The 27,691-nt window shown below is 40.1% G+C and overlaps 1 protein-coding gene and 1 pseudogene across 9 annotated transcripts in view; one reads left to right on the forward strand and one right to left on the reverse strand.

The window, feature by feature from the left end:
• Positions 1–25,957, forward strand: part of LOC103326082 (tyrosine-sulfated glycopeptide receptor 1 pseudogene) — a 50,310-nt pseudogene extending 24,353 nt beyond the window's left edge. For all 8 annotated transcript variants that reach the window (XR_016125414.1, XR_016125415.1, XR_016125419.1 and 5 more), the window contains one exon: positions 24,921–25,957. The product of XR_016125414.1 is annotated as a tyrosine-sulfated glycopeptide receptor 1 pseudogene, transcript variant X1 (transcript). The remainder of the gene's footprint in view (positions 1–24,920) is intronic.
• LOC103331650 (receptor-like protein 6) lies at positions 51–3,307 on the reverse strand. Its single transcript, XM_089048952.1, has one exon. It carries the CDS (start codon positions 3,031–3,033, stop codon positions 205–207), a length of 2,829 nt encoding a protein of 942 aa, XP_088905078.1. The 5' UTR covers positions 3,034–3,307; the 3' UTR covers positions 51–204.
• Positions 25,958–27,691: the final 1,734 nt, after the last annotated feature.

The following is a 27,691-nucleotide window of genomic DNA, read 5'->3' on the forward strand; positions in this document are numbered from 1 at the left end:
CACACAGGAATTTGCAAACATTATGAATGCAGAGAATCCAAATACCGAAATACATGCAACAATCTAAAACCTTTATTTGGATATAGCATAACCACAAGTACAACTATAAAGGGAGAGCAACGTTACATGGAAGGAGAAGCAAATACAAGAAAACAACTCCAAACGCATGACCTTATAACAAACTATACTTTTGCATCCCCCACTCTACCTTTTCCATATCATTAGCCTCACCATTCCAACAACCCTAAGAAACAACTCCTGCCTTCTTATGATCACGACATCCGCGAGAACAACTCCCACTACAAACCCACTTCCAATTCCAGCCAAAACAAATTTCAAATCAAATTCAACCATTCCAGTTGAGCCTGAACCATTATCTTCTTCAGTTGAAGGTGGGTGCTGAGAGGCCTCTCTGCATTTGTTTGGTAATGGATCTCCACACAATCCAAGATTTCCCTCATATGAAGTGCTATTCAAGGAAGTAAGTTGGGTACCTTGCGGTATAGGACCTGTGAGATTATTGTGAGACACATCAAAGGTCCCAAGGAATGTAAGTTGCGTCAATTGTTGGGGGATCTGCCCTGAGAGCTTGTTTTGTGAAAGGTCCAACGATTCAAGCTTCCTTAAGTTACCCAACGATGATGGAATTGAACCAGTGAGAATGTTGTTGGAAATATTGAGTGAGCGAAGCTCTGTAAGGTTCCCAATGAACTCTGGAATCTTCCCTTCAAATTTGTTGCTTGAGAAATCAATGGCTGCAAGGCCTTCTTGAATCTTTGAATAGTACAACTCCAGACCCTTAATTGCTATTGTGATTGAGTAAGCAACACTCTGTGTAACATAAATAGTAGTGACGACATAGTGTACTTCTGCCTGCATGTATGTTGACATGTTTACAGCAATATCTGGAAACAAAGGTGGAATCTCACCTGTGAAATTGTTGTAAGACAAATCAAGAATGCGTAACTTGGGGAAGTCAATATTTGTTCTAGTGTGTCCTATCACACCATTAAACCCATTATGGCGCATTGCCAAAAGTTTTAACTCTGGAAGAGTCCCCAGCCAAATGGGAAAAACATCACTGAATTGATTGTTTGACAGAACCAGATACTCAAGCATCACACAATTTGCCAATGCCCTCGGTAATTGCCCCTGCAATTGGTTATGACTAACATCAATCATCCTCAAACTACTTCTGTTGTTGAATGATTGAGGCATCATTCCATGAAAAGAGTTGCTTCCAAGAAGTAAAAGCATTAGACCATCACTAAAGTTTCCAAGACATTGAGGAAGCGTGCCACTCAAGTTATTTTTTGACAAGTCAAGGTACAAAAGAGAATTCATATTGCAAAGCAATGGTGAAATTTCTCCAGTAAATTTGTTGTTAGTGGCTCCATATTCTAGCAAGGATGGTGAAGGGATCGGTAGTGGTCCACGAAAACTATTGTTTGAAAGCCTCAAGCAGAGGATGTTAACCCAGGGTATGACAACTGGAAGTTCGCCCGAAAGGAAGTTATCAGTAATGTCCACTAATGTAAGAGTTTCCTTGCTTATGTTCCACAACCAGTTTGGTACTTTGCCATGGATGTTGTTTCCTCGCATTTCCAACCGTTCTAACTTTGTTTGATTTCTTAGGAAATATGGGAACTCTTTTAAATTGCATGAACGCAAATACAGGATCCTGAACTGTGGAACAGTTGCATCCATAATATTTGGAAATCGTTTAGTAACAAACTCCAAATTGTTACTAGCCAATCCGAGTTCTTTGAGATTTTGTAGCTTCTGAAACATTTGGAACTCCACTACACCACTCAGGCTATTGTTACCTAGATAAAGGACCTTGAGATTGGTGAGATTGGAAAATAAGGCGGGAACTGAACCATTCAAATGATTGTCAGCAAAATTTAGTTCAACTAGTTTGCTAAAGTTACCAAGCCATGATGGAATTGGACCAGTTAGAGAATTGGCAAAAAGCAAAAACGAAGTCAATTGGGTAAGGTTTGCCAAAGAATTCGGAATTGGACCTCCAAATCTGTTTGCTGAAATGTCTAGATAAGTGAGCTGTCTAAGATTGCCAAGTGTAGATGGAACAAAAATGTTTGAAAAATTGCATTGATACACATCCAACTCTTGCAATGAATTAAGCTTTTCAATTGATGAAGGTATTGTTCCGAAAAACCCAGTAGAAGCAACTCTCAGTTTGATGAGGGAACTACTTTGATTAAATTCAGGAAAATATCCAATGAGATTTTGGTTGTATCTCACACTAAGAACTTTTAAGTTTTGTAGATTGAAAATTTTCACTGGAAATTCGCCAAATAAATCACAATTCCTGAGGAAAAGGGATGTTAAAAATGATAAATTTGTCAAGGAAACGGGTATGATCGATGATATGTTAATGTAACTAAGACTAAGAGTTTCTAGACTAGTTAAATTTTGAACCAGACTTTTCAAATCGGATGGTTGAAGTTTCAACAACCGCGGAGGATCGTAAGAAGGAGATGTTTCCATTTTAAGAACATTGCAACACAAACTAAGGTATGTCAACTTGGACAAGTGTGAGACTTCAGATGGGACTTGACCAGAAAAGAAAGAGGCAGAGAGGTCAAGATGAGTGAGGCTTGGAAAATTTCTTATGCTAGATGGAATTTGAGAGTAAGTGAAATTATTGTCAGAGAGGTTTAACCTTTGAAGATGCATGAGGCTGAACAAGCTACTATTGGCGTCCAAAGAGCCGTGGAGATAACTGCTGCTAAGATTAAGGCCAATAACATGACCCGTTATCTCGTCACACTCCACGCCGTCCCACAAGCAACAACTACTATTTCCTCCTCTAGCTGGTTTCCATGATGAAACCTTTGAAGCAGATTTGTTAGTAATAATAAAGCTCTCCTTGAACTGCAACAAGGCAGAGCTCTCCTCGGCATGGCAAGATAACTGCTGCAAAGAGTCTACAAAGTTTGCAACCACAAGATGAAACATCAACAGAATTAGTAGTTTCAAGAGCATGCGAATCGACAGGTGAATCCCCATAATGTTTTGATATTTTTTGTTTGCACATCTATGTAAGTTAAAGCTAGAGAGCTATCTATTTATAGACTGGCCGGATCAAATGGTTGATCAATAGCGTACATGTCAAGTAACTATTTAATATTATTTGACATTTTGATCAATATTGAAGTGATGGGATATGGACGGGCATGAGGTGACTAAAGTAGATAATTCTATGCTTGCAATTAAGGACCAGCGAAACTTCAAGTCAATTTGGCAAGCTTCCTGTCAATTTGCCATTAAATTTATTTCTCGTGTTTGGCCAATGTATGCAATAATTTGACTATAGTTATGGTCCTTAAAAATCTCACGGATGTAGTTAATTAATGCATTTTCAGATGTGGATGCAAACGTTTGACATGTGTTTTCCCTCATTGGTGTTTTCTCTCATTATGATGACAAATTTTTGTGGAATTTGGAAGATATATAGTGTTATTTTTCTTGCTAGATAGATATGGCCTGAGGGTGACAGTGCCAGTCAGGCCTGATCTAACATTATACATTGACGTCCTATTCATGTTCAAAGTTATTTTTATTTATTTATTTATTTATTTTAAAAGGGGGACAGCTGGTGGCAAGCTACGGCCATCCACCCCTTCCGGGACCCGGAGAGGCTATAGGGAATTTCACCCCGTCCCTGGCCCTCATCGCTTGATTTCAAAGTTATTTTCTTATTGATGATTCTTCTAAGAAAATTCAAAATTGGAGGATAGTCACTTTTTCCAAATTGTTTGCCTCACAAGAAGGCAACTACTATAATAAAGTTTCTTGGTAGTGCAATAATGTTCAACCCTCTGAACGGGCACAACTTAACAACTACTTGCTAAATATATTGATAGCTATTGAATGAGCCCCAACCAGGACCAAAGATGGAGAGGGTGGATGTGGACCCCACCACCTTGTTCTATTTATTTTGTCAATTTCTCCCACTTCCTATTTTGTTTGTTTTTGCTTTCGTTGCACGCTGCCCATGTGGGATGGGAGTATTTTTGCTCACCCAATGTACCCTCACCATTCTTTTAAAAAATTGACATTTGTCTATGAAATAATCATAGTTAATTTTTTACTTTAAAAATTTTAAAGTATTTAAAACCAAATAATAAAATAAAATTAAAAAACTCTCTCCCCTCTTCCTGACCGACTCCCTCTCCATCCATAACGACTCAAATTCTAAACGCATCTTCGCCAGCGTATCATCTGTCTGTCCTTCACCGCCGACCTTGTGCATCAGTCAATTTACTTCAAAAAATAAGCATACGGCTTTCAATTGTTCCAAGCATTCTTGAGAAAGTACCCATTTGGGTTATTCCTCCGATTAATGGGCATTGCAGAGTCCCTGCTTTTATCAATCACAAAAAACCCACGAAGGAAATTCAACATGCAAATCTACTAGTTTCTGGGTTATGCTTACCTCTCCCAGGAGCATTCTATTCTAATTTTTTGTTTTTTCTAGGTCATGCAAATCTACCAGTTGGTTTTTCTTCACAGAAAATTTAACTAATCAGTAATAATAATACCCATCGAACCCTTCCGGAAGATTACAAACTCACCGAACCAGATTTCCCTAAAATCAAGATCTCTTGGACGCTGGTGCTTTTGTCAGATTCTCCTATGTTTGAGATCTGGTGGCTGTTAATGAGAGGAGGCCTAGAAAAAGTTTGAAGCTTTTGAAAGAAGTTATTGGAATTCAACTTGGGATTTTCGTTTCTGAAGCTATGCAACTCTTTTGTCCAAAAAAAAAAAAAAAAGAAGGTATGCAACTCTTCTTCCTAGTAATTTCGTAAATCAATCTTCAGGTCTTTTTTTTTTTTTTTTCTTCTTCTTTCTCTCTCTTCCCTTTTTGCGCTGCTTAAAGGCAAATAGGGGAGCGGAGGAGGGTGAACGAGGTGGCGGAGGGAATGGTGGCTAGGTTGAGGGTGTGTAGGTGGGGAGAGAGAGAGGAGAGTTTTTTAATTTAATTTAATTATTATTTGACTTTATTATTTGGTTATAATAGACTACAGGATCCACGAGATTTGTGATCACTCACCGTTGAATGTAATTTCAACAGTTCACTCACTCTAAAACCATACTTTTTTACACACATCTTTAGTCCTTAAATCTATCCCAATCTAACGATTCAGAATTCATTTCAGATGCTCTTAACTTCGCATTTATTATTTTATTGGCAACAAACACAAACTTCTAAAACTCCTTTCTCTCTCGTTTTTTTTTTTTTTGCTTTCTATTATCTCTCTTCTTTAATTTGATTTCATGTATATTTCCCAATAATCTTATTCACTCTCTTCCTCTACGACTTCATAACCCATCTACCTGTGCAGCTCTGTTCCTTCCGCAACTCCCTCTATAATATTCTCTTAACCTGAAGCCATGATATTAGACAAGATGCTTGGAAAATATCTTATTGCACCAATTAAGATAACTATAGTGAGAATCTCCCTTTACATGTTCAATGAAATCCAATAGGGGATATGATTTTGGGCTAAAAGTTCTCGGATTTGAGACAAAGCTTAATTTGAAATCATCCCACCCATCATGGAACCATTAAAATGAGAATCCCTTGGGTTCAAATTGTTGAGAGAATTTACCTTACCATTTACTGTATCAAAAAATTTCTCCTCTAATCAGGTCTCTTGTTACAAATTACAGTATGAGTTGGTTCAAATCGAATTTTGGTTGGATGGCTTGTAAAGTTGTTGACGTTGCTGGGACGAAAGAAGACTGAAGACTGCATGCCCTTGTAGTATAAGTTGTTCAATTGAGTCGCATAGACTTATATATAATTACGGGGGTTTCATATATCCATGAATTACTCCGTGTGTGTCATCTTTTATGCCTTTCGTCTTTTGCTTGGTATACCATTTTCTAAAGCTCATCTGTTTGGTCATGTAGTTGACAGATGGTAGTGACTTGTGAATGAAGAGCGAAGAATAAGATTTGCTACGAAGGTTCTGCTTCTCCTGCAGTGTAACATCAATAAGATGTCAATGTATGTAATGTTAAGATAAGACTTGACCAGCACTGCTTCTCCTGCTTCTCCTACAGTAGTTGATAGTAACTGCTAGAAGGTCCAGTCCTCTCATCGTGCTTTAGACCTAATCTTAATTTGCATTGTGTGGTGGTCGTTTGCCAACTTCTCAGTTTGCTGTGATGTTTGCATCCAGGGACTAATCAATTGAACAATCTAAACAAAACCCAAAAAGCAATTATATGTATAATTTTTTTCTCTCATTGCTTGTGCTTGGCTTAGTAACTTAAATACATGAACCGTGGTGAATACAACCCATTTCGTTTCATCATTAGTTCATTCATTCCATTCAACAATACAAACAAAACCCACAAAGCAATTATAAAGAAATTACTGTCTTTCTCAGTCTCGGTGCTTCTGCTTTCTTTAGTAACTTAAAGACAAGAACAAGTGATCAGAAGTTACATCACCAACTCATCCAATTTCACATCCCAAACAAACCCAAATTCAGAGCGATTATTTAGAAGCAAGATTAGTGGCAGACATGCCCATATATCTCAGGCCATGTCACTCTCAAGCAAGGTTAGTGAAAAATATTCATCCGATGTGCATCTTTTTAGTGTTTTTTGCTGTGATTTCTCACTGATTATTTTTGGGAACCTCTCCTAGTTGAGATTTGTAACCCTTGATTTCAACAATTTACAAGGTTCTTTGCCCTCATCTTTGATGAATTTCACAAACCTTGTAGAACTACACTTGGGATCCAATCCAACAACTTGGAAGGAGATATCTGCGTGCTTGATTTTTCCAGACTTAGTCAATAACTTTACTGGTACGTTTCCAATAAGCATTTACTCCTGTAGGTCCCTGAAAGCAATTCAATTGACTTCAAGTCATCTAGGGGGCAAATACAACCTCAGATTCTTTCACATCAAGTCATCTAGGGGGACAATTCAATTGACTTCAAGTCATAACTGCATTGCTTTCAAGCTAACTATAAGAAAATCAAAAAATTAGATGCAACTTTCACAGAACTGCCTTTTAGCTTGCAGCTTGCTCGAAATTACAGAATTGCTATCCTCCACTACAAATGCGACATCCAAACACTCGTCTCCTAGAATTATTCTCCACAAGTCAACACAATACACTTGTTCCTGGTGGGGCTCATTTTATAGCTATCAATATATTTAGCAAGTAGTTGTTAAGTTGTGCCCGCTCAGAGAGTTCAACATTATTGCTCTACCAAGAAACTTTATTATAGTAGTTGCCTTCTTGTTGAAATTGGTACTTAGGTGACGAATGGTAAATTTAATTACACAATCAAGACAAAACAATGCAGCAATCTTCACACACTTTAAACCTTGACCAAATACACATATGACTAGTCAACTGCTAGTCATGAATAATCACAATCAAAAGAACACACAGATCATGCCACAATGTACCTGCAACCCTAGAAGATTACTAGTGACAACCTAGGCACTCAGAAGGACCCCTCAATCTAGGCATCCCCTGTGCTAGCAACAACTATGGTGAAAGTGTGTGAAATCATCATAATCATGCAAACATCAAACAACAGATAAAGATGACTAGTCAACCACCAAGAACACAAACCCAGAAAAATTACAGATATGCAAAACATATTTTGTTCACCCAGAAACCCACCATTGGAAAAAACTGGGAGTCATCAATTGACCAGGCACTCCACTAAGTAGAAAAAGATTATTACAAAGGAAACACAACCAAGCTCAAGATGCACCTAGGTCTATTTAGGAATATGAGCAATACCTCCTTTGTGCAATCTTCTTCTCCAACTTAGCAAAACTTGAAGCTCAGTTCTTCATGGCAATGTCAGCTCCTTCTCAGCTCGTTCATCCCATGGCACTAGCTTGCAAGCTCCAACACAGACCGAAACCAATATTTGGATTCAAAGGAGAATGACCAATTTCTTCAAGAAACCATACTCTTGAAGAAATCAGTCTTGAATCTGACCTAGATATAAATGAGAGATGATTTGAATAGCTAGATGCAGATTCGGGTTTTCAAAAGCAGTTTTTCAAAAAGAAATCAATTGGAAAAACTCATAAATGAAAATATATGGTTCTCTCTTGAAGAAGAAGAGAAAGAAAGCAAAGCAATCTTTCCAAAACTTCCATGCGAAAGAGACAACCACCAAATGACCAAAAACGTAGCCTTTACAGCCAAAAAATTCTTTAGGTCAGAAAACACAGATGGCAGCAGAGAGAGAGAAAGAGGAATAGGACAAAACAGTTTGTTATCTAGCTGGAAATCCTACAGAGCAAGGATGACTAGTCATCTGAGAAACGGATGACTAGTCATCATTTTTATGAAGACTGTTTTATGAAATGATATGCAATGCACTATACCTTTGTCAACTTGCTTGAACCTCCATAGAGCAGAAGTTAGAGAAGAGCACCAAGAGAGGTTTTCCTTAATCCAAACTTGAGCTTGATAAATAACAAAACACATCCTATTACAAAGTTGTCAAGGAAAGCCAAAAGAAAATAGTAAAAACCATACATTAACAACCTCCCCCTTTTTGGCTTTCCTTGACAACACTCTCTCTAAGAACACTCAACCCAAAACCGAAACTAAGGAGATGATGGAGTGAAAGTTCCTGCAAGAACAACCAAACTCCTAGGCACAACAACAAGCATATTATCACAGAAATTTTAAAACAATATGCAATGTGGGGTTGAGAGTGTTCTTCCCCTTGTTGATAAGGAAAGTGCAAAAAGGCAGAGAGATAGAAACAGCATACAAAAGGGTGTAACCACAAAAGGATAGGCAGAGATGAACAAGGTTAACAGCACATAAATTAGATTGATGACTAGTCAAATAACAGTTGTTTAAAACAGTACAGAACATAGAATTATGACTAGTCAAATACCAGTTGTTCAAAACAGGACAGAACAACTCCCCCTATCAAAATGCACAGACTAACCACAATGTGATTACAAAATAACTCCCCTAACGAAATGCACAGACTACCCACAATATGATTACAAAATAACTCCCCTATCAAAATGCACAACCTGTCCAGAATTACACTTCCTATCTAGAACACAGCCAAGAACAACATCATAGCTAAAAAACCAAAGAACCACGAATCCACAGAGTCATCCGAGTTCTCACTACAGGAGGCGTCGAAGGATCTACATCAGCAGCAGCAGCAGTGGTGGCGAGTCGAATAGGACGGAATGAGGCTCAAAAGATCTGAATATACTCCTCCTTGGCAGCCAGGTGAGATCTAAGAGAGGCACTCTTAGAGGAAGATGACACAGAGGTGAGAAAGGTTCTGGAAACCTTCAGGGTAAGGGCAGCAGAGGCCTTGCCAAACGGAGCAATGGGAGGATGCCACTGATCGGACTCATGAAATACCACCTTGTTTATCTCACAGAGACGATGGATCAGACAAGGGAAAACACAAGTCCTCTTGTGCTTGGTACCATGTCCTATGATTTTGCCAAGAATGACATGATAAAGAATATCACCAAGGGGAATTTTATCATGATTCACCATGGAAATCATGAGTTGACAGGCAACAAGAGTGGGATTAGAATTGTTCCTAGTGGGGAGAACATTGTGATGGATAAAGTCCCACAAAAATTTATAAAAAGGTGACAGGTAAGACTTGATAGGCAGACCTTTAGAAGTCAAAGGCATGGATTGATCAGTGTATGCCATAGATTTAAAAAGATCAATAGAGTAATCAGCAGAAGCAAGAGCAAATTTCGCATAATCAAAACCAGGGCACGATCGAAAACCTAAGACCCGATTGATAACAGATGGTCTCAGAGTAATAGGGATTGACCTAACAATAATCTGAAACTTTGACTCCTTAGGGTCAGCAGGAAAGTTAGAGTAAAACTCTTGAATTACAGAGGCATTAAACTTACCAGAGAGAGAGTTTAGGGCATGAAGGTGGTAGTGCTCCAATATTTGATTTGCAAACTCCTGAGCCGCCAAAGGAACAACATCAAACTGGTAAGACCTCTCAGGAACAAATTTCCTTTTGGAGACAACTTCATCAAAAAAGGAGGCAGCCTCAGAAGACACAAATGGAGAGGAATCTCCAACAGGAACAGAGGAAGAGGGACGGGTCCTAGGAGCCCTAGGAATCGAAGGTATGAAATCCACTCTGTCATTGGATTTTGATTTGGAGAGACGGTGGTCAGTGAGGAAAGGCTTTGAGGAAGACATCGGAGACAGTGGGAAGGAATTGGGAAGGGAAAACAAATGGAAGAAGGGGCGAAGAGACCAGAACAGAGTGAGAGGGAGAGAAACAACTGAAAGCAACAAACGGAATGGAAGACAAGGAGGAATTTGTGATTGGAATCGAGACTGACGAGAACAGAGAGAGGAAGAGACAGGCGATCTTGACGAAGGAGAGGGAAACTAACCTAAAAAGGAAAAACCGCAAACGACACGACCTTAAAATAAAAGGTACTGCTCAAAACAAAAAAGGAAAAAAAAAATAACCGCCAAAACGAAAAGTGAAAAAGACGCATCAGTCAGGAGACAAAGCGGATGACTAGTTAACCACAAGAAAGATGACTAGTCAACTCAGGCAAAATTTGCACAGGCAGAACCGAATGACTAGTCATCCACAAATATGATGACTAGTCAACTAATGCAAATCAGAACGAGCATCAAATGCAAAACACCCAGATGACTAGTCAACCATAAGCATAGATGACCAGTAAACTAAAACAGCATTATGACAAACACCAAATAATATCGACCCTGTGAAAGGCATGGTTTTGGTTTCTAAAAACACAAGCATGAACTAGCACATATATCAAGTGATCAAAGTTGCATTAGCACAATAGCCTAGACCAAGTCTTCAACACATGAAGGAAAGGGAATGAAAAAGAAGAAAAATTTAAAATCATATGCAGTGTACATAGACAATCAACTCTGAGAGATAGACAATGAGATGCAATTCATGCTCAAAAATAAGGCATATTTAGGAAGGAAGGAGGTTTAGAGCCAAGGGACACAAGAGATGATATCTTATCTCTCTTGGAGAAACACGTATACAATGCATTCTTAAGACATGATCATAGTATGGGCTCACAGCAAAATACCATCACTCTCTATTGACAAAATATTTGATGATTTATTTTGTGTTACTTGCACATCCCGAACATAAGTGCTTTGAATGGCCCAATTTTACGGCTCTTTGCTCTAGATTCTTCAATCAAAACACCTTATACCTTCCTAGAGCCGTGACTACATTGGTCACACTTCCCATTTTTTTGTTTAAATTTTAAATAGATTGGCTAAGAGAGTGAGATCAGCTAAGAGATAATAACAAGAACAGTCCAAAATGAAGCAGAGATACGTGGCTCACCAAGAGGACAAGATAGCACAATTTAAGTCTCATCTAATAGCATCTTAAACAAGAAAAGGGATTATGCACAAGTCAGACAAAGCTCAAAAACATTCAATCATTTACACCATCAGAAATGAGAGATATGAACAGTGATATATCAACATCAAAACATAACAAAAATTTTTTTGGACTTGACTAGGCAACAACAAGCAAGATGACTAGTCAACTGTTTTGGAATGTGCTGAAGACAAGGAACAGTCCAGCTAATCAATCAATTGAGCAAAGGCTAATGGACTGCCGAAGTGTAACATGTTTCTGAAAGTCCAAGGCCTTGGTGAGTATATCTGCTAGCTGTTTTTCAGAGGGAACAAATTCCAAAGATAAAATTTTGTCTTCCACAAGCTCTCTAATAAAATGATGCCTAGTGGGCTCGAATCGGAGTTGTAACGAGAGAGATACGATCAAATGATGCTCAGTGGTATAATTGTAAATATTTTGAAATGGGTTTTGGTTAAAAGACGGAACGCCCCGTCTCTCTCTCTCTCCTCCCCGCGTCTCTCCCTCTCTCATTGGGTTTTCGCGACAGCCACCGTGGCGGCCGCTCACTCATCCGGTGACCACTCGGGTGGGACCGGTCCCAAAATGACAGCCTGACTCCGCCGTCCTACCCCACTCGTTCTCCGATGTCACCGGTGGCGGTGATACTGCGAAAATTGCGAAAAAGCGGTGGTTTTACCAGATTTTGGAGCTCGTTCCGGCGATTTCGGCCACCAAATCTTGCGATCAAGGTATGCTTTCTCATCTATTTTCCTAGCTCTAGCTGCCTGTTGGGTAGGAATTGATCAATTTGTAGCGTAAGCAACTCGATTTATGAATTGGATTTCGGTCAAATTTCGAGGGGAGATTCCGGCCACTTCCGGTTAGTTTTTGGGGTATGCCCAAGAACAAAAGTGGCTCCAAATTAGGTGTATTACCTAGGGTAGGAGTCTTGACTCTTGATTTGGAAGTTTTCCAGCGATGCGATATCGCTTTGGACACCCATGTGCTGCAGGTAGCGTGTGGCGGCGTGGGCACTTTGGTGAGGGCATTTTGTCCCACCGCAATCCTCTCGATGTCACAAGCGCGTAGGTGTGCTCAGAACTCATTTTGGGTATCGTTAGAGTCCCGAACGGATATCGCATATCGCGTATTTTCCGGGTTCGCTAGGTTTGGACCGTTGGATGGTCCTGAAGTTATAATATGTTGATCTAGGTATTACCAGGATCATATAGGATTCGATGGATCGTAAAACGGAGTCCCGAATACTCCGGAAATGTGAACCCTAGGGGCAAGGTTTTAGTAACTGTCCGATTGTGCGATCGTGAGCGATCCGACTATCCGATCTGGACCAAACTTGCAGGACGTGTGTCCTAGACCTTGTAGAACCTATAGGAACTGTCGGATCAGAATTTGGAGGTTGTGGGCCCAGGCCCGTTTGACCCTAGGTTGACCGTGAGACTTCCGGGATAGTCTTACCTTTATTTGAGGGTTAGAATGACCTTAGTGACAGGTCTTGAGCGTTGTTGAGTTAAATGGATATTGTGGGTTTAGGATATAAATTGGTGAATTTAAATGGGGGAGTTTATGGAATGCTTTATTGATTGAGGTTAATATAGGATTCGAAATTATATATTATATATTTAATTGTGTGGTTGTATAAAAAGTAAATAAAGGGATCGAATGTTAGTTTACAGTGCTATACGCACTACCCCACGTACCCTATATTGTGATTATGTTGAGGCCCTCAAACCCGTGGGTGAGAATGTAGGCGAGCCTAAGTGAACATATGATGGTGGTGAGAATGTAGCCAGCCCAAATGAACAGTATGATGGTGGTGAGATTGTAGCCAGCCCAAGTGAACGATATGATGGTGGTGAGAATGTAGCCAGCCCAAATGAACGATATGATGGCTGGTGAGAATGTAGTGAAGACCGGTGTTGAGGTCGCACGCGTCTTTGCATTAGCCGGCGTGTTGCGGACCCCATCGTGGCAGTGCGTCTCGGCGTATGAGGAGATATGATTGTGTGCGGTGGTGAGAATGTAGCCAGCCAAGTGTTGAGTCGCACACGTCTTTGGATTAGCGGCGTGTTGGCGGACCCCATACGTGGCGGGTGCGTCCCAACGTATGAGGAGATATGATTATGTGGTGGTGAGAATGTAGCCGAGCCCGGTGTTGAGGTCGCACGCGCGTCTTTGGATTAGTTGGCGTGTTGGCGGACCCATACGTGGCGGGTGCGTCCCGGCGTATGAGGATATATGATTGTGTGAGGGCTAGTGAGAATGTAGCGGACCCATTGTTGAGGTCGCCGCGCGTCTTTGGATTAGCCGCGTGTTAGCGAGACCCGTCGTGGCGAGTGCGTCCGGCGTATGAGGAGATATGATTGTGTGCGGGCTGGTGAGAATGTAGCGAGCCCGGTTGAGTCGCGAGCGTCTTTGGATTAGCCGGCGTGTTGACGGACCCATACAGGTGAGTGCGTCCGGCGTACGAGGAGAGATATGATTGTGTGGTGGTGAGAATGTAGCGAGCCAGTGTTGAGGTCGCGTCTTTGGATTAGCCGGCGTGTTGATGCGGACCCATACTGGGTGCGTCCGGCGTATGAGAGAGATATGATTGTGTGAGGCTGGTGAGAATGTAGCGAGCCCGGTGTTGAGGTCGCCGCGCGTCTTTGGATTAGCCGTCTTGCGGACCATCACGTGGCGGGTGCGTCCGGCGTATGAGGAGATATGATTGTGTGCGGGCTGGTGAGAATGTAGCGAGCCCGGTGTTGAGTCGCCGCGCGTCTTTGGATTAGTCGGCTTGTTGCGGACCCCATCGTGGCAGTGCTACCCGGCGTGTGAGGAGATATGATTGTGTGCGGGCTCGTGAGAATGTAGTCGATCCAGTGTTGAGGTCGCACGCGTCTTTGGATTAGCGGCGTGTTGCGGACCCCATACGGTTGGGTGCGTCGGCGTATGAGGAGGATATGATTGTGTGAGGGCTGGTGAGAATGTAGCGAGCCCGGTGTTGAGGTCGCCGCAGCGTCTTTGGATTAGCCGGCGTGTTGGCGGACCCTACACGTGGCGGGTGCGTCCGGCGTATGAGGAGATATGATTGTGTGTGGGCTGGTGAGAGTGTAGCGGGCCCGGTGTTGAGTCGCCGCGCGTCTTTGGATTAGCCGGCATGTTGGCGGACCCCATACGTGGCGAGTCGTCCCAGCGTATGAGGAGGTATGATTGTGTGAGGGCTTGTAGCGAGCCCGGTGTTGAGTCGCCGCGCGTCTTTGGATTAGCGGCGTGTTGCGGACCCCATACGTGGCGGGTGCGTCCGGCGTATGAGGAGATATGATTGTGTGAGGGCTGGTGAGAATGTAGCGAGGCCCGGTGTTGAGGTCGCACGTGTCTTTGGATTAGTCAGTGTTGACAGACCCCATCTGAGGCCGGGTGCGTCCCGTCGTATGAGGGGTGATATTGTGATTGTGTTTGGTGAGTTGTGATAGATAAATCCTAGAATGTATGTATTTGTGTGGCGGTAATGGTTTATTTGATATTAGGAGCGAGGATAAATACGAAAGAGCTACGTGTGGCTTGATCCCTTAGTAGGGTATGTAGGCAGCCTGAAGTTACTAGGTGCAGCCACAGATTAGACCCCACTTAGGTGGTCTTATTGAGATTAGTTCGGACTTCGTTGTTGGTCCTGAAACTTGGTTGAATTGAGGCTTGTCCTGTGGACTGAGTGAGTGAAGGTGGGCATTAATAGATTTTGAATTTGTTATATGCATGTTTAATGCATTAGGTTATTTTAAAAACATTGTGGGCAGTTCTGCTAGAATCGTTTGAAGGCCGGGGGCCATTTATGTAATTGCATGAGATTATATTGTGCGTGCTACCGGTTGGATTATAAAATGTGTTTTATGCAGGTGGAAATTTTGGGGAAATATTCAATTTACAGGGGAGACTGCGAAATTTCAGCAGAAAGTCTCGTGCCCTTAATCCTCTCAGTAAACGAGGACATAGTTTTAAGGAGTGAACTCGGCGTGGGTGTGATGCGGGGTCTTGCAGGGTTCGTCTCGGGTTCCGGAAATTGGGCGGTCTGTCACATAAAGTAACGCAACCAGCATGGATACTGGCAAGGGAAATAAGATATTTCTTGTGCTTGAAAGAGAATGATATAAATTTCTTAATGTCCGTTATTGACCAAGTAGTGAGCGAAGATGGAGAAAATTGTTTAGGACTTGGAATAGGTCAAATTTTCGGTCCCTTATAATATAGTTAAAAATACAATTCATGAAGCCAATAGAGTCTAGTCTAATGGAAAACGGCCTTGATTTGTAAATCAGGGGTCTTAATTTCAAACTCTCATGTCACCTTGACAATATGTGTATGTGACAAAACCCTCTCTCTCCAATAACACTTGTATATATAAAACAAAAGAACAAAAAAGAAAAAGAAAGATACAATTCATGAAATATCAGCTCCCAATCCCTATAAACAAAAGAAAAAAGTGTTACAAACTTACAAAAAACTTAAAATCTTCTCTAAGTTCCAATATAATTAAAAACAGGTTTTTGGCAGATTCGACAGTACAAGAAGATAGGCACAAAACATCTTATGTATACCATACGGTCACTACGGATCATGGAATTTTATGCCTTTAGGCTTAAAAAAGGTAATCACATCAGAATCCTAGGATAGGATTTACACATGAAAAAGATTTATGCTTGTCCTCTACAACCTGCCTCATTTATATTAATTGTATTTTGATATCATCAGTGACATATATAAAACATAAGAGCAAAAGAATATTGAACTTTTGGGAATGTCCTTCCCAAAAGTAATTCCCCCCCTCATCATATTTCGAGAAACATTATGAAATTCCTTGTGTTTAACCTGGTATCTCGAGAGGTGAAAGGAATTTAGTTTGACTGGAGGATAATACACTCTTCTTATCTCGCAAAATTTACTCTACAAGGTTCCAAAGAATGCTCTTAGCTCAAAATATTATGTATAGATTGTATGAACTGCCTAAATAAGAATTCTTGAACAGCGAAAACCAGAGCCATTACTCACAACATCACAAAATTTTCATTAATGAAAGATGTAAATCCAGGTTTTTTTTAATGAAACAAGCCCCATAGTTTCAGCAAATCTGTATTTAGCTTAAACAAATTTTTATGTGTTCGTCACTCAGAGGGTTGTATGGGATTGCCTTTTACCAATTGTGGATGCTGGGTAAAAAATGCACTTTGGATTATTGTATGAGCTAGCAGACAAGTTATGTCGAGTCCTTAGTTTCGAATACCCAACCCCGCCACGCAACAACAGCTCACTGAAAATGCCGCAAATGCCCTTGAGTGATCTCCAGGTTTAAGTAAGAAGGTGAGTTATGCCCTTGAGTGATCTACGGGGAACCCCAAGCCATGCAAATAAGATGCTTCTATTTATTTACTTTGGATAGTTATGCATTGCACTATTTTATTTGTTGGTTATCAGAACAACCTACTCTTGAAGATTGTGATTATATGTTAATGGACCTTGTATTTGTGCAGATGCTGTTAGTGTTTTGTATATCTGTATGTGTATATTGGTAAGAAACAAGAGAAGAGAGAAGAAGAAAACGAAATCCAAATCGACTCTGCAATACGTGTAGCAGAGGGAACATTCTGTTGAAATATAATCCTTCTACTGATTTCTTAGAGCTGAAGTCATTTTCTATTTTCTGTTAAGTCTATTTTAAATGATGTAATGAGAACCATTAGATCATAGTCTAGGTGGATTCTCTAGCTTAGATTTGGTATGACACGTGTAAGCACCTAATAGGGTGACAGTTGTAATTCTGTTAGGAGAGAATCACATTTCTCTCTCTGTCAGACACACTATGTAAGCTGCAGATTGTAAGAATTCAATGGAACAGTGCCTTCCCCATTTCTCTTCATTCTCTCTAGCTAAAATCTCCAGAAAATACACCTCTTCCTAATCTGAAAATACATATACAAACTAAGAATTCTAACATGGCCTCAGAGCCAGGTTCGATTGTTTGTTGGGCGTGAATTTGTGAGAATCGAGCTGGTGTTTGGCTGGGCTGATGTTGAGCTCACTCAAAATTTCACGAAGCTTTTCTAGCTGCGTCTGATGTCTAACATGGTAGGATCAAGCTCTTCTGAGCTTCGTACACCAGTTTTCAATGGAGAAAACTATGAGTTTTGGAGCATTCGAATGAAGACCATTCTGAAATCTCATGGACTGTGGGATTTGGTTGAAAATGGTTTTGATGCTTCAGATCCAAAGAAAAAAAAAGGAAAGGAAGAAGGATCTAAAGCTGCTGAAGAAGAGAAGTCTACATCGGCTGAGATTTTGATGAAAGATGCTCGTGCACTTGGACTGATCCAAGGTGCAGTCTCAGACCAAATTTTTCCCAGAATAGTGAATGAAGAAACCTCAAAAGGTGCATGGGATATTCTGAAGCAGGAGTTTAGAGGCGATAAACAGGTACGAAGTGTGAAGCTACAAGGCTTACGTAGAGAGTTTGAATACACTCGTATGAAGGATAGTGAGTCATTCTCTAGTTATGTTGCTAAACTATTTGATCTAATTAATCAAATGAAAAGTTATGGTGAAGAGTTACCTAGAGAAAGAGTTGTGCAGAAATTACTTATTAGCTTGCCTAGATCTTATGACTCTATATGTTCTGTGATTGAGCATTCAAAGGATCTTGACACTCTTGAAATTCAAGAAGTGGTTGCGTCTCTCAAGAACTTTGAGCTCAGGTTGGATAGGCACACTGAAAATTCCACAGAAAAGGCTTTTACTAGCCTGAACATAGAGAGTAAAAGCTCTAAGAATGGAAGTTCTTCTGGAGGTAACAAGTCTCAGAGGAACTGGAAGGAAAATGGGAAGAATTGGAATAACAAGTCCAATTCTAATCCCAAACCAAATGCATCAAATGATGGAACTAAAACACCTTGCAAGCACTGTGAAAAACTGCACTATGGCAAGTGCTGGTTTGAAGGAAAACCAAAATGCAGAGGATGTGGAAAGTTTGGTCACATGGTTAGAAATTGCCATGAAAATCAACCTGTGCAGAAGGTGAATTATGCCAATCAGGTTGAAGTAACTGGAACATTGTTTTATGCATGCAATGCCGTGACAGATGTGAAATTGAACAATTCTTGGTATGTGGACAGTGGTTGTAGTAACCACATGACTGGAGATGAAAGGCTATTGATAGATATTCGAAGGGATGTAACTTTCAAGGTGAAAATGGGGACTGGAGAGACAGTTCAAGTTGCAGGAAAAGGCACACTTGTGATAGAAACTAAGACAGGCAGAAAACACATTCAAGAAGTGATGTTGGTGCCTTGGTTTAGAAGAGAACTTGCTCAGTGTTGGTCAGATGATGGAACATGGGTATTGTTTAGTATTTGGAAAGGGAATGGTGACAATTTTTGATGATTGGTCACTGCAAAATCCTATAGCTAAGGTTCCAATGACTATCAATAGGTGTTTCTCTCTCACAATGGTACCTGCTACTCAGTTGGTGCTGAGAGCAAGTGTGACTCACAGTTTGCAGACTTGGCATAAAAGGCTGGGCCATCTTAATGATCAAAGCATCAGGATGCTGGCAAATCAAGACATGGTTCATGGACTGCCTAGTCTGGAGAAGGATTTTGCAGTTTGTGAAGGCTGCAAGTGGGAAAGCAGCATAGAGACTCATTTCCTGCAGAATCTAATTGGAGAGCTCAGTTTCCACTTGAATTAGTCCACACTGACATCTGTGGTCCTATGCAGATTGCATCAATGTCAGAAAACAGATATTTCCTGCTATTCATTGATGACTATACAAGAATGGCTTGGGTTTATTTTCTCAGAAATAAATCTAATGCTTTTGAATGTTTCAAGAAGTTCAAAGCAATGACAGAATTGCAGAGTGGACACAAGGTGAAATCACTTAGAAGTGACAGAGGTGGAGAATTCATGTCAAATGAATTTCTTGCATACTGCAGTGAGGTGGAATACAAAGGCAGCTGACTGTAGCATATTCCCCTCAACAAAATGGAGTTGTTGAGAGGAAGAACAGGACTGTAATTGAGATGGCAAAGTCTATGCTACATGAAAAGAGACTTCCATATGAGTTTTGGGCAGAAGCTGTTCATACAGCAGTCTATCTTCTCAACAGGTGTCCTTCTAAGTCTCTTAAGAAAATGACACCATTTGAGGCCTTCACAGGAAGAAAGCCAGGTATTGCACACTTGAAAGTGTTTGGATGCCTATGTCATGTGCTTATTCCTTCTGTTTTGAGACACAAGTTGGAAGAAAACAGTCACAAATGCATTTTTGTGGGCTATGGATTGTGTGAAAAAGGCTATAGACTGTATGATCCTAAGACTAGAAAGATTATCTTGTCTAGGGATGTCTATTTTGATGAAGAAGCCTCATGAAAATGGGAGAATCCTAGCAATGCAGATGTGAGAATGCCTATGCCAGATGGAAATCAAGGTACTGCAGAACTGAACAGAAGGTATTAGATGAACAATCTCAGTTTTTGGATACTCAAATGCAGATGGAAGAAGAAATTGCACCTCAAGGGGAAGAAATGCTTGATGAGACTCAAAGGTTTGATCACACACCTCACAAGTGGAGGAGTATTAATAACATCATGACACAATGCAACATGTGCATTGTAGAACCTGACAGCTTTGAAGAAGCAGATTTGGATGAATCATGGAGAAGTGCAATGGAGGCTGAATTCGAGATGATTAAGAAGAACAATACATGGAAATTAGTTGACAGGCCATTTGACAAACCAGTAATTGGTGTTAAGTGGGTCTACAAGGTCAAACTGAACCTAGATGGTACTGTGCAGAAGAATAAAGCTAGGCTTGTGGCTAAAGGCTATTCACAGAAGCCTGGAATCGACTATAATGAGACATTTGCCCCTGTGGCAAGACTTGACACCATCAGAACCTTGATAGCCCTTGCAGCACAAAAGGAATGGAACCTATTTCAACTGGATGTGAAGTCTGCCTTTCTCAATGGCATTCTAAAGGAGGAAGTTTATGTTGAACAACCTCAAGGATATGTTCAAGAGAGCAAGGAAACCAAGGTGTACAGGTTGAACAAGGCTCTATATGGACTGAAACAAGCCCCAAGGGCCTGGTATGATGAAATAGATGCCTATTTCAACACTGCAGGTTTTAAGAAGAGCTTAAGTGAAGCTACTCTCTATATCAAAACAAGTGACACCTCAGGTATTATCATTGTCTCACTCTATGTATATGACATTATATATACTGGAAGCTGTCCTAAAATGCTTGAAGAGTTTAAACAAGATATGATGCAACACTATGAGATGACAGACTTGGGTCATTGCACCATTTTCTTGGCATGGGAGTGGAACAAACTGATAAGCATATTTTCATTCATCAAAAGAAATATGCCATGAAAATTCTTGAGAAGTTTGGAATGAGAGACTGCAAGTCAGTGGCAATTCCATTAGTGGTGAATGAGAAATTGTGTAGAGAAGATGGAAGTGAAGCAGCAGATGAAAATGAATTCAGACAGATTGTAGGGAGTCTGCTTTATCTGACTGCCACAAGACCAGATGTCATGTTTGCATCTAGCTTGCTTGCTAGGTTTATGCACAATCCCTCAAAGAAACACATGGGAACTGCTAAAAGGGTGCTGAGATACATACAAGGCACATTAGATTTTGGAATTGAGTTTGCAAAGGGGAAAACAGCTACTCTAATTGGGTATTGTGATGGTGGGCTGGGAGTGAGGATGATATGAGGAGCACCTCAGGATATGCCTTCACACTAGGCTCAGGCATGTTCTCTTGGGCTTCCATCAAGCAAAACACAGTTGCTTTATCTACAGCCGAAGCTGAGTATGTGAGCGCTGCAGAAGCAACTTCACAAGCTAAGTGGCTCAGATTTGTGCTTGAAGATTTTGGTGAAGAACAGGTAGAAGGGACTCCAATTCTATGTGACAACACCTCTGCAATTGCAATGGCAAGGAATCCAGTTCATCACCAAAAGACAAGACACATCAGCAGGAAATTTCATTTTATAAGGGAAGCCATTCAAGCAAAAGAAATTGAACTGGTGTACTGCAAGACAGAAGATCAGATAGCAGACATTTTGACTAAGGCTCTGCCTAAGGATCGGTTTGTGAGGTTGAGAAGCTTGCTTGGAGTGAAATCAGCTAAAGGATTAGAAGGGAGTGTTGAAATATAATCCTTCTACTGATTTCTTAGAGCTGAAGTCATTTTCTATTTTCTGTTAAGTCTATTTTAAATGATGTAATGAGAACCATTAGATCATAGTCTAGGTGGATTCTCTAGCTTAGATTTGGTATGACACGTGTAAGCACCTAATAGGGTGACAGTTGTAATTCTGTTAGGAGAGAATCACATTTCTCTCTCTGTCAGACACACTATGTAAGCTGCAGATTGTAAGAATTCAATGGAACAGTGCCTTCCCCATTTCTCTTCATTCTCTCTAGCTAAAATCTCCAGAAAATACACCTCTTCCTAATCTGAAAATACATATACAAACTAAGAATTCTAACACATTCTCCTTTCTCATCTGTAAATTCAGTACACACTAACACACACACTTGGTGTGAGAATATAACCGTTAGACACAATTCCAGCTGGATGCATTACCTCACAATGCAATCTCAGCCATCCACAAACTAACCAATCAAACTATGACACTTGGATTAACAACAAACAAATTACAAGAAAAACTAAAAGTATCTAATTTATGAAATCAGCTTGAGCACTTATAATTCAACAGATGCTACATTAAACCATCTTCAAGTATATAAACAAGCATGTTTTTTAAGTTATTAATGAAATTGGAACTTAGTGCCAGTTTGACAATAGGCAATATGTATGTGATTTGTAGGGCGGTGAGAGTCAGTAGTTTTCTACTGTTATGTCATGGATTTTGCAGCATGCTCCCTTTCAACTATCCTCGGATGCTTATGCATAATCAATTGGAGGTTCTAACTTCTAACGTAACATAATGTAGCCAAAACCATGAGGCAATCACTTCACTGAGTTCTGCAACCTTCACATAATGCATGTGATATGTAATGCTAGTTTTCTTCAAAGTTTTCACTCAGTTTCTAAATAAATATGTCAAAATGAGTTTCATGATAACGGAGTTTGCAAAAATTAGGGGGATATCTACAACTGCTTTGAGATAGTTCTGTCAATAGTGATTGTTTGAGTCTGACAGTCTGTTGGGTACATATAGTTCTCTGTTGCGGCTAGATGGCTGTATGCAGTTTTTCATTTGAAAGCCTTGATGGACTTTTGGAGCTGAAGCTTTCATGTTTGTTTTTGCCTAGGTACATTCTTTTGTCGACCTATATCAATAAAGGTCATTGATTGGGCAGAATCATATCTGAGTATGTGGTCAAGATTTAAAGTTTGACATTTCAAATTATTTTAAAGAACGTTTCATGGCTTTTAGGTCAGCACAGGGAACATCTCTCCAAACCAGAGATTGGGGTCAACCCTCAACAAATTCTCTGTACAACCTCCAACCATATATATGAACACTACAGCGGGTGAGCAAACAATTGACCAGGGCATCAGAATGTTCCACAGTTTTGCCTGGTGACTTTATCAATGAGACAAAACGCCGCCGCAAAGGCAAGTGAACGAGTTCACATACATACAAATCTTCCCATAGGAAATCATTGTTCCTTTCAACATTCTCACTACCCTATACTGAAATTAATGAAACCAACCATTTCAAACAGGTCAAGCATAAGAATAGCAGTACAAAAATAGGTATGTGAAAAGAAAAAAGAAAATATAGTGTTTAGCCACAAAAAACTTTAGTAATTAGCATGTGCTACATTGCCTATTTTTGTTTTAGATAAGGTGGATGAGTTTTAAATTTTATTTTGTTAAAGACCAATTAGTAAGCCCATGTGCTAAAAGCATGATTAATATAAGAGTTACATTTACATTTTTGCCATTTTCTGATATTTTGTTTCCACCGTGATACTAAAATTAGCGATCGGCAAGGAGTAGACGAGCATCGGCATCGCGACTGTAGCGATCAACCTAGCGCCGAACCTTCAGGTGGTGATCTTCAAATCGACGTCGCACGGGGAGTGAGAAGCACGTACAGGAGATCATCATTGTCGCGAGCCAAGTATCGACACCTGTTTCAAAGGAGGTTTTCGTATTGAATCTAGGCTCCTTTTGGACTCTTCTCGATTGCAGTCCTGGTTTTGTTAGCCTTTCACTATAATCAGCATGACGATCGGGTCGAACAGCCTATATTAGTGTGATTGCTTAGCTCCCATGTGCTACAATTATGTGTTAATTGATTTAGTTTGTCCTTGAATTGGTGACCTGTGTGTTTCTTCAACATTTTAATTTGATATTGGTTGATAGGAATTTGATGTGTTTGCAGTCTGTTGTTTGGATTATTTGAGGTTTTCGTCAGTGAAATTTCTGATCATGGAAATACACAATTGGGTTTTTATTGTTTTGTTTAGACATTTGTATGAGTGGTTTTGGATATTTCCGATGAATCTCTAGTTAGTTATTTATAGGGATATGCGTGTTCCTTCATTACTATATAACCTTGTCGAAAGACCATATGATATTAATAGACTATCAATAACCAAGCAGAAGCATGCACTAATCACGTGGTTGTGATATTAAACATTAGCCTGTAGATGTTATGTCTAGAATTTAGGTGTCACTATTGGATTGCTTCAGATTATCTAGCGCGCTTGTGAAGGCCTACACTCCTAGTCAAGCCTGGAGTTGTTATTTGGGGAAGAAAATGAAGCTTATGTAGAACGAATAGCAGTAAACTATTATGCTGTTATCTGATTTAGTATCAGATGACTCTTTTAAAGCAAACTTGTCTGGCATATGTGCGAATCGAAACCCTGGATGGATGTTCAAATTTCCTTTATTATTACAAAATATTAGTGCTTAGTTAGTTGTGTGTGTGACATATCTCAAGATATTATAGAGATGTCAAAATGAAGTAACAAGACTGTCCATGATGACCTGTAGCTTGTAGATCGAGAAACATCAGCTCCAAAGAAATTGGGTGATCACTGTGTAAAACTTTGTGTTTAACCTGGTATCTCGAGAGGTGAAAGGAATTTAGTTTAACTGGAGGATAATACACTCTTCTTATCTCTGGTTTTTATTTCTAATTCTGTGTAGTTGCTTCTGGGGTGCATTGCCCTCCCCACCCCATTTCCCAAAAGAAAAAAAGACAGTTTTGGTCTCTAGAATTTGATGATGAAAATTTTCCTCTTAGGCAGTCAATGTTAGCCTTGGAAGTTCGCATAACTGCTTTTTGAATGCTGGGTATGATAGTAATTGCCTTTTTAATACTGATATTATAGTAATCTTAAACTGCCATTCTGTTGTACATTGTCTACCTGTTTATTCGTTTGTTTTCAATTAGTTTTTGGGCAATCAAGTTTTCATTTATACATGATTGTCTGCTTTCTTGTTATTTTTTGTTTTGGCAGGAGAACCTTTTATTAATGGTGAAGCAGTACCATATGATCCCAAGTACCATGAGGAATGGATAAGAAACAATAGCCGAGCAAACGAAAGAAACAGACGCAATGACAGACCTCGAAATTTTGACAGATCAAGGAATGTGATAGGAGGAGGGAAAATATGCAGAACCGAGATTTTCAGAACGGGGGTCAGCCTCCTATGCCTAATCAAGCTGGGCAAAATCCTGGGCCTAACATGCCTGGACCTGCCAACAACATGAGGACTCCCAACAATATGGGCCCCCCAACCCCCGAACGCGGGTCTAATGGCTCCCCACAACAACGTGGGTCTACCGTAGTGTGCAGCAGCCAAACAACTGGAGTGGTGGGCAGCCCAACAACAATAGCAATCAGATGCCTCATAATTATAATCAGATGCCGCCGCCACTGCCTAACTACAATCAGATGCCTCCCAACAACATGGGAGCTGAAAAAGATAGGAATTACAGCTGTTGGAATTTTCCAAAATGGGAAATAAAACTAGCTGATAGACAGCTAAGCTAACAGCTGTTACTAAAAATGGGAAGTCCCCAAGTTCTTCGATTTCTTCATTCTCTTCATTATCAATCTGCAGGATTGTCATCTGCAGCTTGATTTAAGCTTAGTATGCAGCTTAATTCTCAACACAAATAACATGGGAGGTCCACTGCCTAATGCAGGATGGAGGGGTGCTGGGCAATACCAAGATAACTACGTCACCATGAGTCTTCTAGGCATGCCGTTGATAAGCATGGAGGCTGCTCAAGATGTGCTGTAGGTTTTTTATGTCACCGGTCTGGAATGATATTTTGTTTGTCTTATTGCTGGGTGCTAACCTGGTTGCCTTTTTATCTGAATATGATTACACTTTCAGGGTCGAATCTGATTGGATTAATCATATCTTTGCTTTGCTACTTGGTACTAGTCATGTCATGTCATGTCATGTAGTGCACATATTTGCAGAAAGCAGAAGACTGTTTAATGAAACCACTATGATAGGGCAATGCTCTCTTATTTTTCTTCTATTAGTCATCCTCCTAATCAATTGAAAAATCTAAACAAAACCCAAAAAGCAATTATATGTATAATTTTTTCTCTAGGTGCTTGCGCTTGTGCTTGGCTTAGTAACTTCAATACAGGAACAATGGTGAATACAACCCAATTCACTTCATCATTTGTTCATTCATTCCATTCAACTATACAAACAAAACCCATAAGGCAATTAGACACAGAAATTATTCTCTCTGAGTCGCGGACTCGCGGTGCTTCTGCTTGCAGCTTGCTTTAGTAACTTAAAGACAAGAACTAGTGATCAGAACCCATTTTCGGTTCATCACCAACTCATCCAATTTTACATCCGAAACAAACCCAAATTAAGAGCGATTATGTAGAAGCAAGATTAGTGGCAGACATGCCCATATATCTCAGGCCATGTCACTCTCAAGCAAGGTTAGTGAAAAATATTCATCCAATGGGCATCTTTTTAGTGTTTTTTGCTGTGATTTCTCACTGATTATTTTTGGGAAGTTCTCCAAGTTGAAATTTGTGACCCTTGATTTCAACAATTTACAAGGTTCTTTGCCCTCATCTTTGATGAATTTCACAAACCTTGTAGAACTACACTTGGGATCCAATCCAACAACTTGGAAGGAGATATCTGCGTGCTTGATTTTTCCAGACTTAGTCAATAACTTTACTGGTACGTTTCCAATAAGCATTTACTCATGTAGGTCCCTGAAAGTAATTCAATTGACTTCAAGTCATCTAGGGGGGCAAATACAACCTCAGATTCTTTCACATCAAGTCATCTTGGGGGGCAATTCAATTGACTTCAAGTCATAACTGCATCGCTTTCAAGCTAACTAGAAGAAAATCAAAAAATTAGATGCAACTTTCACAGAACTGCCTTTTAGCTTGCAGCTTGCTCGAAATGCGACATCTGCATGCCAACATCCAAACACTCGTCTCCTAGAATTATTCTCCACAACTCAACACAATACACTTGTTCCTGGTGGGGCTCATTTTATAGCTATCAATATATTTAGCAAGTAGTTGTTAAGTTGTGCCCGCTCAGAGGGTTCAACATTATTGCTCTACCAAGAAACTTTATTATAGTAGTTGCCTTCTTGTTGAAATTGGTACTTAGGTGACGAATGGTAAATTTAATTACACAATCAAGACAAAACAACGCAGCAATCTTCACACACTTTAAACCTTGACCAAATACACATATGACTATCCTCCAGGAAACTTTATTATAGTAGTTGCCTTCTTGTTGGGCAAACAACTTGGAATAAATGACTATCCTCCAATTTTGAATTTTCTTAGAAGAATCATAAACAAGAAAACAACTTTGAACTTGGACTTTAAGTGACTAACATGGAAGATGTGCTCGCTGGTATCAATTATCAGCTGCCTTAAAAATAACGTCAATGTATAATGTCGGATCAGGCTTGACTGGCACTGTCACTCTCAGGCCATATCAATCTGGCAAGAAAAATAACACCATATATCTTCCAAAGTCCTTGAAAAATTGTCATTTTTTTGAAAGAAAACACCAATGAGGGAAAGCACACGTCAAACATTGGGTGGCTGGCTGTATTTATATCAATACAAGTTTCAAATTACAAGCTGTTCCTAATTCTGTGGAGATACGACAAAGATGAGTTCTTAGAAGAATCATCAACAAGAAAAACAACTTTGAACTTGGACTTTGAGTGATTAACATGGAAGATGAGCTGGTATCAGTTATCAGTTGC

The sequence above is a fragment of the Prunus mume genome, linkage group LG3 (genome assembly GCF_029339155.1).
Source record: "Prunus mume cultivar Tortuosa linkage group LG3, ASM2933915v1, whole genome shotgun sequence".
NCBI lineage: Eukaryota > Viridiplantae > Streptophyta > Magnoliopsida > Rosales > Rosaceae > Prunus > Prunus mume.